Below are 14,993 nucleotides of genomic sequence, written 5' to 3'. Positions count from 1 at the left end.
AGAACAAATTCAATCACTTTGGCGAATAATTCGCCGGCTAATGGAATTTGAACACAAATTAGTTGTATTGCTTAAATGCCAGCTCGTAATTCGGTAATGCCAAGTGCCAGGAACAGGATTCCTCGCAGGACTCTCTCACAAAAAAAAAAGTGAAAAAGTCAAAGGGGCGTAGCAAGATGGAGGAGAAGGAGGAACGTTGGAGGAAACCAAGTTGACCTGCGGCATTTTTGGTAATTACGACAGAAGCCCGACGAAGGACCCACCGCAAAAGCAATTTCTTTGCCCGGAGGCCGAGTTCCAGGACGCCCACCCAACACCCACTGCACAGCTAACGGTTGTTTGCTTAACCTGAACTCTACCACCCATCCACCCACCACCTACCACCCACCTCCTACGGCCAACCTTCTTGTCCTGGCAATAAAATCAAATCAACAGGCAACAAGTGCTTTCAGCCTTTCAGCTTTTTTCGTCCGCCCCACACAGTGGCTCCCTCTACTCGCTACTCTACTCTTCTTCTTCTTCAGGATGCGTCAGGGTTGTCATCTCACTGGAAATGAAATCATTTAACCCGGAGGCCACAGCCACAGCCAAACGAATCGAAAACGACCCAAAAACCGAACCATAACGGGCGAAAAAAGCGAAATAATATTGAACATGATTTATGCCATTTCACTTTGAGAGCTCAAGAAAAATATTTGGCCAGTAGGAGGAGCCAAAGGAGCCAAAGGACCTCCGGCCAAATGCCAACTTTTTATAGGGTTGTGTGAGGAAAATGGTTTCCAAATAAATGCTTGTAATTTAAGAAGACTTTTTAAAAAACTAAAAATATTGCTAAAAAGAATGGAAGTCAGAAACACAAAACTCGCTTAAAGTTAAGGGTTTATAGTATAAGACTAAGACTATATGATACCTGGTACAAACTATCCTAAGTTTTTAATAAATTATATTTGGCAAGAGTCCTTCTTGATTTAATACTTTAATCCCCAAAACGATTGCCCGAAAGACAATTGAAAAATTATGTTAATTTTCTGGGCTTTGTTTCTATATATTTTATTTTGAAATTTTACGTTTTTTTTTCTCCACAGGGATGCAGGGGAACTTGGAATAGAAAAAGAAACGTATCCTTTGGCCAGGAGAAGAGGAGAGCGTGCCTCGAAAGCAATATGGAAAAATCTCGTAAACCCAAAGGGTTTCCTTGCATTCCGGCACGTTGGCAATTTATTTGCAGCTCCTGCTCCTGTTCCAGCTCCTGCTCCTGCTCCTGCTGCTGTTGTTCTTGTTTCAGTTTCCTGATCCTGCTGCTTCTGCTCCTGTTGGCCAACTATTTAAAAATACACACACACTCGCACACACACAAACATTATAATAGGCAAGTGGGTGGGAAAAACGGTGGGAAATTTCTGGAGAGGAGCACACCGTGATTAATGCCCGTCGTGGGCTTTTGTGCCTTCGTGTGCAAATTTCGTGTAATCTACTTTAAAGTCTGGCCATTGCATAATTCCAGGAGCTCCATCAGCAGCACCGGCAGCAGCAGCAGCAGGACCTCCATCGGATTAGGAGCTGGCCAGGAGCTACCGCAGAAGCTATGGAGTGTTATTAAAATCATATCTGACAAGCCCATTTGTCTTGGCCCCCGAAACGAGTGGGACTTGGGGCTATCCAGAGGTGAGTCTGGGTCGGAGCACTTTGATTTCCACAAAATTGACTTGTCTTTGGGTCAGTAATAGTTCAACAGTTTCTCCTAAACTTGAAGATATATTTTTAAAAAATTATCCAAGAATATCGCATTAAATTCTAACCATTTATTGGGTATTTCATCTCCCCAAATATTTAAATAAAAAATGTGTAAACTGGTGTACTTTCAGGCGCCAGCTAATGTTGCGAGTGGAAAGCCTGTAAAGCTTAAAAATTTGTTTGGCTGGCAGGATGGTCCTTAGCTTTTATTTGCCACAAAAACCGCCGGCGCTCAAAATTGAATCATGAACATTGAGGGTTGTGGGTTTAAGTGGCCTTTCCACGGCCGGATTGAAAAAGATTCGAAATCGTTTGGCCATCGCCATCGACCAAGCGACCAAGGACCAAGTACCAGGACATGAGTATAAAATTGTCAGGCAGCCACATAAACATTGGCAATATGGTGGACTTGCCGCAAAGGATATAGCTTAAGAGGGGGTGCGATTGGTTGGGGGATATTTTTGTTGCGGTGTGATGGTGTCCTGTTCGGCGGTTTTCCTTTAGTGGTCGTAAACAATTTTACAGCCCAAACATTTGGCCGTGCTTTGTCCCCGCTGTTTGCTTTTTATTTATACTTTTATATTTATTGGGTTTGTATATTTAAAACAAAATGGCGCACACCATTTCAGCGAGTGCTTAGCGCCATTGCGAGGCCACTTACATACCACCGACAGGACTCCCACTTCCCCCGGCGGTTACACTGAAAAAAATAACAGTTTTAAAAGGTTCAATTCCAGTGACGAAAGATCAAGCAAAGCTAAAAATAAATCGTCACTGCTATATCACCTCATTAAGACCTTTTTAACATATTCTGTTCAGTTTCTTTTTTACATTTTTAAGATAAGTATAAACTTTTATCCTTGTTTTTAATATTTATGTTGAAATAAGAATATTTCTATCTTTTAAATGATATTTACTTCGTCACAAAAGCGTATGTAGCCTATATAACAATAAAATAAATAAAGAAATATTTGTTTTAAAATTTTCTTTCAGTGTCTTGGTCAAAAGCGGAAGGCTAACAAATGGGGGTGGACCCAAAAAACACGCCTGTCACTGACGCTAAGTAGTTGGCTCAGACGGCAACTTTGGCCCAAGTTGGACTTGGACTTGGACTCGGATCCAGAGATTCGGATTTGGATTGGACTTTTGGCCAAAGCTCCTTGTTGATTTTTTCGCCTTTTATTCGCCATCCTTTGGCTTCAAAAAGTTTTCGGCGCATTTATTTGCGTAAATGGCAGGCCAGCAAATCTTGTTGCATACTTTTAGGTAGTCGGTCCTCCAACCCACACACACACACACACACACACACACACAGACATTTAAAAAGCGTTAATTTATGCACGTCACTTTCAGTCGAAATAGACCAGACATGGTTGGGCATAACGCCGGAAAACCCTCCAGTTTGAGAGCGATTTCCGTTTTACATTCCCGGCAATGAATAAGTGGATTTTCCTTAATTTTCTGCCCTCCACTTGAGTTCGGGAAAAGTCTATTTGAACTCTCGCCTGGAGATCCTTGTGTTTTTTGTTAAAAATAGGGGATATACTGGAGAAATTAGGAACTGGAAAGTTATGGATAGATATGTTAAATATAGATAGAAATTTAATAAATACTTTATTATTGAAAAAACATTTTGAAAACTTCTTTTAGTTTCCAGTTACTTTCGTTATTTTTCAAAAACTTTTTTTGTAGTTAAACAATTTTTTTTTCCAAGTTCTAGGCATGGTATATGGTTCCTATTTTTATTTCTAAATATTTCTAAACATTTCTTATAACACTGGAAACATAGATGAGTCGTTATTCAAATTTTGTGAGTTTTATTTTTTATTATTGCCAAGTCATTTCCCATTCAAATTGACATTGAGCATATTGTTGGGCAGCCATTGCCGGTTTTCAGGACTTTGCAGAAGCATTTCAGGACAATTCCCTGGCAAGTGTCAGCGCCTCCTGTCGTCCTCCTGTCGCCCGCCTGTCGTCTCCTGTCTCCTGTCGCCTCCTGACTACTTTCTATTTTCTCCATTCACATTCCCTTTTATTGCTTTGCACAACATTTACTGGGCGAAATGGAAAATGGAAAATGGGAAATGTAAATGAACAAAATGAGCTCCGAAGCAACAGACAAAGATAAACAAAAATAAAATTGTCCAATTGCTAAGAAGTTTCCAGCATTGCCAGAGTCATTTTCCTCATCGTTTGAAAATTTATTTTCGATTTCTATTCCATGGTATCTAAGATGGATGGATACCCCCCTAAAAGAGCCCCTCTTGGAGCCAACCCCTCTCATCATTGGCCTATCAATGTGCGCTCTGTGTTGACAGTGGCAATTGCTTGAATAAATAAAGCCAGCCGGAATGCCAGAACCGAACCTTCTGGGACAAAGTCAATAGCATCGTACCACCATCACACCACAGTAAGCCACCCAAAAATCCAACCCACCACTCCAAGCCACCCACTAAACACCCCCTAAACACATACCAACATATATGGATGGGTTAGGGAATGCATTTCTCATATTTTCAAATGAAATTTCATGGAGCGACTGTGAGAAATGAGCTTCCTTCTGACAGCGAGCCAAACAAATGGTCAAAGGAGTGTGCCAGTTATGGTTTAAGGGAATATAGAAGAATATCTAATACCCTAAAAATATAATACATTGAAAAATTATAACGTAATCAGCAAAAAATTATGAAAAGGCTAAGAAAACTTACCATTTTGGTGATATCTATGTGTGATCTTTACTCTAAAACCTATAGATATTTACTATATAATAGTTTAAATATTATTTAATAAATATCTTAAATATTTATTATTTTACATAATGACATCTTGATAATAAAGATGTCCTTTAGACCTATAAAAAATCCTAAAGATACAGTTTCCTTGCTAGATATATGATACCCGCTACTTCTCTCTCAAAAAATATAATAATAATAAGCAGCGCTTAAAATTTATGATTTAAATATTAGCTATAAAGAAAATATACATGAATAGTTAATAAAAAAATATATGAAAGCTAAATAATAAGCTAAAATCATAAAAAATTGAAAATAAACAACCATTTCTTACTTGTTTCTTTGTTAGTCAAATGAAACCCTAAAAAACATATATATTTTGAAACCAAATACTCCCAGAACTCTAAAAAATAAACACTTAAGCTTAAACAATATATATTTTCAAGCATTTATTTAAAGCCATTTAAAATAACTGAAGCTTTTGCAGATACCTAAGGGAATCCTGGAATCGGATGTCCCTGCGGCTATAAATAGCCCGAAAATCGGATGCCAGGCAGGATTCATTTTTTTTTTGGTTGGCCTCCTCCAGTCCCCAGTCCCCAGCTCCATCAGCCATTTAAGCCGCTTATCCACCGCCTCTGTTTAATAAACATTTCGGGAATTCCGCTCGGCATTCGATACATTCGATACATTCCATTCCACTCGATACGATTGGAGGTGCATTATTCACGGGGCGTGGCGATTATGTTTATTTATTATGCCCTCGATGGCGGCCCTCGATGAAAGTGGTTAACAAAAAAAAAATATATATTCTCCAAAAAAATACTTGAAAGCAAAAATAAGAAAAATAATAAATATAAAAATAAAGGGGGGAGGCTAGTTGAAAACTCATGAAATTCGATAGGAAACAATTTAAATAATCGAGGACAATACAGAGAGATTCCATGATGGATGGACAGATTTTCACAATGAATTTAAATTGTATTTTATTTTATTTATTATTTCAGTTGGCCGTGGAAATTTATGGACTGGAAATTATTGTGAATTAAGTCAGTATACTAACAGTAATTTATCATATTTATGGAATTAACTAAGCGGTGAAGGGTATTTAATAGAAATTTAAAATTTATTCTAATTTAATGGACCATTTAAATGGATTTAATATCCATATGGTTATAGATTTATTTGGAGATTTAATTTATAATTAATGATTATTTAAATTGCTTAATAACAAAATTGTTTGGCTTTAATAAGTTTTACTTAAAAAATGTTTAAGTTTGTTTAAAAAAACAATTTCTGAAAGCCAGATTTGACTTTATTTCATCGAATTAATTAAATGGTCAATTTATTTGATTCTAAGGGTAAAGAAGTAATAAAAAAAAGGGGGTGGGTGGTGTGGGAGTGGAATTGCGTCGCACAACATGTGCAATTATATTTTTATGCTCAAACGCCGCTCGGCAGGTACACGCACACATGCATAATTCAAGGCTTACATGCACGTACACCTGCCAATATTTGATTTAAGCACACACCCACCCACACCCACACCCACACACACACTCTGTGGTGCATAAATGTAAGGACACACCTGTGCATTTAAGTCGAAAGAGAATCCTTCAGGGAGGAGACAAAAGCCACTATTTTCCAGGCATATTTTCAGGCTTTTTATTAAACAAAGTATAAGAGATACATTTAAGGATAAAATAGTAGTATATTTAATTTTTTATTTTTAAGAAAGTAATAGTAATACCATCGCTATTTATCACCCACACCCACATCACGCACTCCGTTTGCATTAAGTTTGTATTATGCATTTTTATTTGAACTTCTTTGGCGACGTTTTCCCAGTTTTTCCCTTCTGGTTTTTCTTTCCATTTTTTTTTTGTTGTATGATTTTTACACAAATTTTCCTTTACTCTTTGTCGGAGGCACTTTTTTTATCCCTGGGCCCCTTGTCCCCCCGAACTTTTCAGATTGGAACTGGTATTTATTTAATGGCTCATACTTTCTGCCTCGGCCTGCAAAATAATCAAGGTAAGGGGAATCCCCATTGATTTCGTCACTGAAAAAAAAATAGTTTATAATTTAATGCTTATTCTTATATATTTTAAACAATTTAACCTAATACACTTAATGCTATCTTCTTTAATCACCAGTATTCAGATATTTCAAATATTATGTGTTGTTATGTGCTTTCGTCACCATAATTTTACTTCATCAACATGTGTTTTTTTTGTTCTTTTTGAAAAATATAATTAAAAAGGTTTTATTTAATAAACTACAAATCAAAATCATTTATTTATTAAATTTATAATTATAGTTTCCAATTAATACTTTTTTTTCCAAAAATGATTGTTCTTTCGTTATGAAAAAGTAAATATAAATAAGAATTGAAAATTCATTAGCTATTTGCGTAGCACAATTGAACTTTTGGCCCTGTGTGGGGGCCAGGACCAGGACCAGGACCTGGGCCAGGAAGCGGTGGTGGCAGCTTGGCTTTAATCCATGGCTCGATTGCCAACTTCGGCTCTCGGCCATAACTCACAGGTGCACATGGCACGGGCCAAATGAAATGAAATGAAATAATGAAAACAATTTCAACGCTCGTGCATTGAACTGCAATCGAAGGGAGTTCCCCCATCCAGTGGGGAGTGGGTCCAGGACCAGGACCTGGATAGGGATTTCCGATTTCATCGAGGGGTGAGGACTGAAAACAAACCAATCCATAACAAGGGCCGAAGAATAAACAAAACTCTCTGGCCAAAGACCTATTAGTTATGCTACATGGGTTTTATGGGTCTTAAGACTTAGCCACCGCCGGACAATCTAGACACGGAGTCCAGGTATAACAGTCTACTGGCAAAAAAAAAGGGCACCACAGCACAAAAACCCGGAGACAGTATCATAGTGATGGCAATTTAGAGTTTTTTTTTAATCCATTTTTCTTAGATGAATATTATTTTATTTAAGAAATAAAAGAAATAGCCTATCGTGATTATTAATATTATTAATTTAAGATTATCTTTGATTTTTCTTTTAAAAACATGTTTTTTAAGATAAGCTAGAAATATAATGAATATGTCTTATATCTATGTGCTATTCTAAGTGTTATAAATATCTATTATAACTGTATATCTATCTAATCAACAATATATCTTATTAGATAGAAACATAAACATAAAAATTAAAACAAAAAATAAAAACATTTATTGCTTGGAATCGAACTCGTGACTTCTGAAAACCTGTCAGTGAGAGCATCTCTGATTAACGGTACAGGTAGAACTGGTCGTGCGGCGCCCGATCCCTTCGATTAAAATCATACACTCAGTTAAGGTGGCTCCCCCCTCCCGTTATGCTTGATTTTGATCCCGCCCCTGACCTCTAACTCATCTGGGGTTTTAGGCACCCAAGGCCTCCATTACTTGGAAGGTTTATGGCAGTCCGTGATTGCACATAAACTTACCTTTTGATGATGTCCGGCAGGGGCGAACTTTAATTTGCTTTTATGCTCCTGCTCCTGCTGCTACTGTCCTGGCTGAGAGGTTAATGGAAGCGATGTCCTGCGTGGCCAAAAGGAGACCTTGAATTGGAGTTGTCGAAAGTACATACAAGGACTATCCTGCCAGCAGATTATCGCATAAGTAAAATTGAAAAACCTAAAAGTTTAGTGCATTTTTAAGGACATAGCAGGCATAAGTATCCTTTGAAAATTGTTTTTGTTTTGGGATGTGGATGTGGATGTGGAGTGCATCTGCTAGGATGCACTCTCCCTTTGTGGCAATCAAAACTTCAATGCAAATTATAAGAAATCGCTGGCACAAAGCGTACGCCATCTATGCGTTCTTTCCATCCTGGGGATCCGGTTTGTGTCCCTTTTTCATATCCTTGCTACTCGCCGGGCTCCATTTCCGCAAAATGTCACGTACAGTGAACAGCAAGCAACATGTCCAAACATGCAACAAACTAAATGTTGCGCCTTAAAGCTCTGGCCACGCCTCCCCCGGCTCTCAGGGCTCCTTCTGCCGGTGTCCTTTTCCTCGAATATCAAAGGACACAGCGGGCCATCAGGCCAGCGCCGGAAGCGCTACCATATTCTCAAAAAAAAAGAAACGCGAAACAGGCAAAAAGGACGAGACCCTAGGCGATGACTCTATTGCGAATATGCAGCGAGGGTTGACTTTAAAGTTACAAAAATCAAATATTTATTGCAGGATTGCAGAAAAAAGATATTTATTTAAAAAAGCATATATGGTAGGTGACGAAATCCTTTGATTTGAAAATGTATTATTTAAATATTAATTTATTATTATTAATACTCTAATATTTAATTTTCATTATGCTTATTATAAAATACATAATAATTAATATCTCTCTGATTATTTTCAATCCACCCTCGTTTCGTGTCAAAATCTTGAGATGTCCTTTTCCCTTTTTCCGAGCTTTCTTTCACCTGCTGGTTCCGCTGGTTCGTGTTCCTCTTCCTCTTCCGTTTTCTGTTTACCGTTTTTTCTTTGCTCCAAATCAAATGTCATCCGCCCCCGCATCGGCCACGCCCCTCGGCTAAGCGGGCGTGACGTCATTGCGGGTGATGAGCAAAGCGAAGGATAAAAAAAAAATGTGAAAAATCAAAATATAAATGCAGGAAGGACGAAGTAAAAAAAAAAAAAGTAACACATTGCTTTCCATTTCCAACACACTTGAACATGCTTCCGCACTTAGCCGAATATGCGTGAAGGGTGTAAGGTGGGGGCGGGGCGGGGGGGTGGTTGCTTCCTGTGCTGAAGTAGTGTAAGTGACATGCATTCCGCCCCACCCACTAGCCCACCACCACCCGACCACCCAACCACTCACCGGCCACCACCTCCGTCAAGTGTGCACTTCACACGCCTACTAAGGCTCAGATTACTTACTTAGTTTGCGTTTTGCTCTTAATGAAGCTGGCGGGGATCGGGGATCGGGGAGGGGCTAGGGGGAGCAAGGGCAGCATGCCGGAAGTAGTTCAGGCTGTCATCGGAAAATCCTGTTAACTTTAACGTCTCTAGTTGTGGGGGAAGTTTTCCAGAAGTGCGGTTAATAGTAAACAATTTTCTTAAAATTTATGTCAAAACTTTAAAAAGTGTAGTAATATTATATTATTAATATTCAATATTCAATATAATATCAATATTAAGATATTGAAATAATATAAGGTATTAGTCTAGTCTATATTACGTAGTTCCTACCAATACCCTTTACAGTTTTAGAGCCATTTAGATTCTTTAACTGCTTGCTTTTCATTTCAAGCAGTATTTCAAGCTTTGAACTGCTGGTTAGTTTTTCTATTTAGGAGATTCTTTTAAATATAATATGAATCTTACAATAAAAATAAAACTATAATATTAATAGAAATATAAATAATTCTTTTACCACTTCTATAGACTTAGTATTAGTGTTTAATATATTAAATAATATCATTTTCTTAAAACAAAAGCACTTCTTTGTAATGTAAACTTCTAGTGAAAAATGAACTATAATTTCCATTATAATTTACCAGCGACGAATTAGAAAGATAATATTTATGAATTATTTATTATTTAATAAATTATTACATTTATTATTTATAATATTATTACATTTATTATTTTATTAAAAATCATTCTTTAAAACGAAAATTATCGTAGAATTATTATCTCTAGAGGTGGTTTTTTTAGACTACATATATATTTAAAGATAATAACTAATATTAGTTTATAGTTTTATGTATTTTTTAAACTAAAAATCATATTAATTCAATAAAGTATAGTATAGAAATTGAAATAATAAAATCTTATCAATAAAAACACGAAGAAGCTTCATCTTTCCTCTCAAGTTTTTATATTAAAAATTAAAAGAACGTTAATTTATGGACCTTGCTCCTCACTTGGCCAACAGAAAATAATTATAATTAGTTTAAAGTTTATCCAATCAACAGATTTGAAGCTTAAAAGCTGAGATTAAACACCAATCTCCGACTTGGGGGCCCCAGGACAACTTTCTAATGGCTCCCCGAAAACGGAAATTTACATCAAACCATAATCGATTTAGTTTGTTTTTCTTGCAGCAAGGACACACAGGAGACCCAGGATAATGGCTATGGCATCCTTTAGTCATCCCCTCAGCTGGGGGGGAGAGAGAAATCCAGAATCCGAATGCTCAGAATCCAGAATCCAGAGAAGAAGTGGCCCCAAGGTGCACGCAAAGCAATGCGCGGCCTGGCAGCTGAAAATTTAATTACATCACAATGCCAGTCGACTTTTGGAGTGAGGGAGTGGGGGGACTGGAAGGGGCAGGGTGGCCAAAAAGCAAAAGGGGGCGGGGCCAACAACGAGTCCGAGCCAAGACAGCGCCACATTTTCCACATTAACGAAATGCTTTTAATTGTGCACTTAACGCTCGTAAAATGTGATTTAATAGTTTCGGCGAATGCCAAAGGGCAGGACACGAAAAGGACGCAAAAGGACGAAAAGAAACGGGCAAGGGGATGGCGAATATGTGTGTCCTGAGAAGGGCAGGGTGGCAGGATGGGTGGCAGAAGGGCAGCGTCCTGGGCAGCGACGGAAGCGAAAACGGAAGTGGAACTTGGCTGCGTTATAAGTTGGCGCAGTTCCTATTTAACCGCAACGCTCGGAAACACACTAGCACTTGGAGAAAAAACGTGTAATAAATATATTTAATTTGTAAAATATATTTAAGATTTTTTAAATCAAAGAAACAGGGTTTAAATAATAAATAAAATGGTTAACAATAGATACCCGATACTCTCCATTGAGTTAGTTATGTATTTTAATGAAAAATAATTCTCAACTCTCTTGTTATACATTTTTATTTATTTGAGAAGTATATATATTTTTTGTATTTTTCTCTCAGTGTAGCCGGAAGCCGCACAAACAGGCTGGCAAACTGACAGCCCAATTTGGGGCTGCATAGGTGCGAGCTTATCGCCATCGCCTGACTTTGGGGAATTCTCCGGCCGACGACCAAACAATAAAAGCCAACGGTTTTGCGCTTTGTTCAAAGGACTAAAGGACGACAGGACGAAGGCCGAGACGAGGTAGGAACTAGAGGTTAGGGACTGAAATCAATACCAACTGGGTCACCGTCAAACGGTTCCCAGTGCGGTCACTTAGCCAGGAGGCAAGTAGCCCAGAGCCGGGTGCCAGGAGCCAGGAGCCAGGACATTAACAAGCGGCCAGGACTTGTTTGCTCGACTTGTTGGACAAGTGTCGCTTCGAGGAAAGGACATCAGCTGCTGGGAAATGTGCGGAAAGCAGGCATGTCAGTCAGGAAAAAAAAGGACATTACACAACTGCCAATTGGAAGATATGTAAGATATATAAGAAGATACTTTCTTATCAAGGATAATTAGAGTCGATACAAGAGAGAAATATAACGGGAAGGGATATAGGCCGACAGACACAAGGACATAAGGCTTTAAACTTAAGATCTTGCCAAGAAAAGTCCTGTATAAGTTAGGATATATGCCATCAAGGACTGCCACTTTAAGGACTCAACATACTACCTCATGAACTACCTCAGTATCTTATAGTATCTAGTATCTTATACAATCCAGTTAACTATTTAAAATTAATCAAAATATTTACAACCTAAGCCTTTTCAATTCTGGACCTTTGTTTCTAGATCCTGGATTTGTAATTCTTTTCGAGGATACAGATCCCTGTTCGTGGACAATGTCACGCTATATGTATGCCGATCACATCCTCGAGGCCTTCAACGTCTTCCACCGACCGATGGCCATTGACGAGGTGGCCACCTATGTGGCCGAAATGGAGGCCAAGTCCGTGGAGGAGGTGCGTCTGGCGGTGGACAATACAGTGACCGCTGCCTGGATGCACGGTTTCCTGGCCAAGGACGACCGTAACTATACACTGGCCTGTGGCTATTGGGACGAGGAAGACTCGAGATCGGTGAGATCGGGCGACAAGAAACATCCATCATCCTCGACTGGTATCCGAGGTTAGTTCAAAATTCCAAGGATTAAATTCATTTGGCTTTGGATTTAAGCCATCATTGTCTTCAAAAAAGGATATGGTTTAGTGGACTTCCATAGTAATTCATAAAAAGGATTGTAAAAATAAAAGAGAAGTTCTTGATTAAAAAGAGATACAATTTCTTGGGAGTACCGGGTATTATAAACCTATTTTATTGTCCATCTAAACTCTATTCTTTTAACTAAAAAATATATTTTGAATTAAAAACAAAGTTTTATACTTTAAAAATAGCCCTAAAACTTTCTTAGGAAGTATTTATTTTTATGGAATATTCAAGCAACAATAGAATGGAGCTATTTTGAGGAAAAGCCGGCATTTAATCGCCGGCCAATGTTGCAATAACAAAGTCATTGATCGGAGCAGGAACTGGGTGGGTATTACAGCCATTAGACCAGAGGACCTTAATACCCCAGAAACAGGCCAACAAACAGGCAACCTTCCGGACTTGTGGCTCTCCTTGGAACTCTCCTCCTAGAGTCCTAGAGCCCTGGCGCCCTGGCAACTCCACCCTTCAAAATACACCCAATCTAATGCCAAGATGGAGCCGGGCGATTATTTCGTTTACATTTACATTTACACCAAAATGCAACTAAATTGGGACGCCAGCCACTCCTCCCCGAAATTGCCAAAAAAAACGGAAACGAAATTGGAATCGGCCAGGAAGGTCCTTGCCGGGAGAGACGAGGCGAGTGTTTGACTCCTTTTGGCCCATTTAGTTGTTGGTCCTTTACCATTCGCATTCACTTCCAGATTTGTCATTTATGATAAGCGGCTCTTGCCTTGAAAAAGCGACGGCCACGCCCCCAATTTACCGCCCAATCGGACGGAATTGAAGAGAATTCAATGCATTCCTTCCGGTCCTCGGCTTTAACTCAAATTTTCTTCAAGAAAAGCGTGGAAATTGAAGGGATTTTTAAACAAAAAGATAAACAACTAGACCTCTGAATGGGGGCTACACTTAATGGGTCATTCTTATAACCAAATTAGAACTATTCTCCATAATTTTGAACCATCTAGCTAAGATTCTACACTTTAATAATTCAAAAATGGGAAAAATATCAGGTTTTTGACGAAACTATCGGTTGTTCTATATCCAATACGAGCCATAACGATGTCTATATCTTGGCCAATTTTGATCCGATTCCCACGCGGAATACCTTAAATGACTTGTGGATCCATTTCCTTTGAAACTGCATCAAAACCCGACATTGATATCTGTTTTCAAAATTTTGTAATTTTTTGTGGGGCAGCCCCTTGTAAAAATCGAGATTTCCGCATATAGCCCCTTCCGATGTCTATATCTTGGCCAATTTTGATCCGATTCCCAAGCGGAATACCTTAAATGACTTGTGGATCCATTTTCTTTGAAACTGCATCAAAACCCGACATTGATATCTGTTTTCAAAATTTTGTCATTTTTTGTGGGGCAGCCCCTTGTAAAAATCGAGATTTCCGCATATAGCCCCTTCCGATGTCTATATCTTGGCCAATTTTGATCCGATTCCCAAGCGGAATACCTTAAATTACTTGTGGATCCATTTTCTTTGAAACTGCATCAAAACCCGACATTGATATCTGTTTTCAAAATTTTGTCATTTTTTGTGGGGCAGCCCCTTGTAAAAATCGAGATTTCCGCATATAGCCCCTTCCGATGTCTATATCTTGGCCAATTTTGATCCGATTCCCAAGCGGAATACCTTAAATGACTTGTGGATCCATTTACTTTAAAACTGCATCAAAACCCGACATCGATATCGGTTTTCAAAATTTTGTCATTTTTTGTGGAGCCCCTTGTAAAAATCGAGATTTCCGCATATAGCACCTTCCGATGTCTATATCTTGGCCAATTTTGATCCGATTCTCAAGCGGAATACTCTAAATGATTTGTCGATCGATTTACTTTAAAACTGCATCAAAACCCGACATCGATATCTGTTTTCAAAATTTTATCATTTTTTGTGGGGCAGCCCCTTGTAAAAATCGAGATTTCCGCATATAGCCCCTTCCGATGTCTATATCTTGGCCAATTCTTATCCGATTCCCAAGCGGAATACCTTAAATGACTTGTGGATCCATTTTCTTTGAAACTGCATCAAAACCCGACATTGATATCTGTTTTCAAAATTTTGTCATTTTTTGTGGGGCAGCCCCTTGTAAAAATCGAGATTTCCGCATATAGCACCTTCCGATGTCTATATCTTGGCCAATTTTGATCCGATTCTCAAGCGGTATACCTCTACCACCTTGGTGATAGCTCCTCTCTGAATATGCGTAAAAGTCGAGAATTAAAGCTTCTCTCCGAGTATGCTGTCGTGCCCCAAACCGTGTCAAATTGCTTAGAAATATTTGTAGCCTCGCCTGGAGGTGGTGTGGGCTCCAAAGCTCCTTGGGGGAGCCGAGCTCCATGTCCTGCCCTAATGAAATTAGTCAAAAATCGATATAGCACACTTTGGCTTTGACTTTGACTAATGAAATTGGGGGAAAGTAAGGCGCTAGTGGG

General features: G+C 38.7%; 1 protein-coding gene across 1 annotated transcript; it reads left to right on the top strand.

The window, feature by feature from the left end:
* The first annotated feature begins 12,040 nt into the window (after positions 1–12,040).
* LOC6503483 lies at positions 12,041–12,602 on the top strand. The gene has a single exon (XM_001964257.4). It carries the CDS (start codon positions 12,173–12,175, stop codon positions 12,461–12,463), a length of 291 nt encoding a protein of 96 aa, XP_001964293.1. The 5' UTR covers positions 12,041–12,172; the 3' UTR covers positions 12,464–12,602.
* Positions 12,603–14,993: the final 2,391 nt, after the last annotated feature.

Source organism: Drosophila ananassae, chromosome XL, assembly GCF_017639315.1.
Source record: "Drosophila ananassae strain 14024-0371.13 chromosome XL, ASM1763931v2, whole genome shotgun sequence".
NCBI lineage: Eukaryota > Metazoa > Arthropoda > Insecta > Diptera > Drosophilidae > Drosophila > Drosophila ananassae.
The sequence above is the reverse complement of the archived record's forward strand: the minus strand, read 5'-3'. Positions and strand labels throughout refer to the sequence as shown.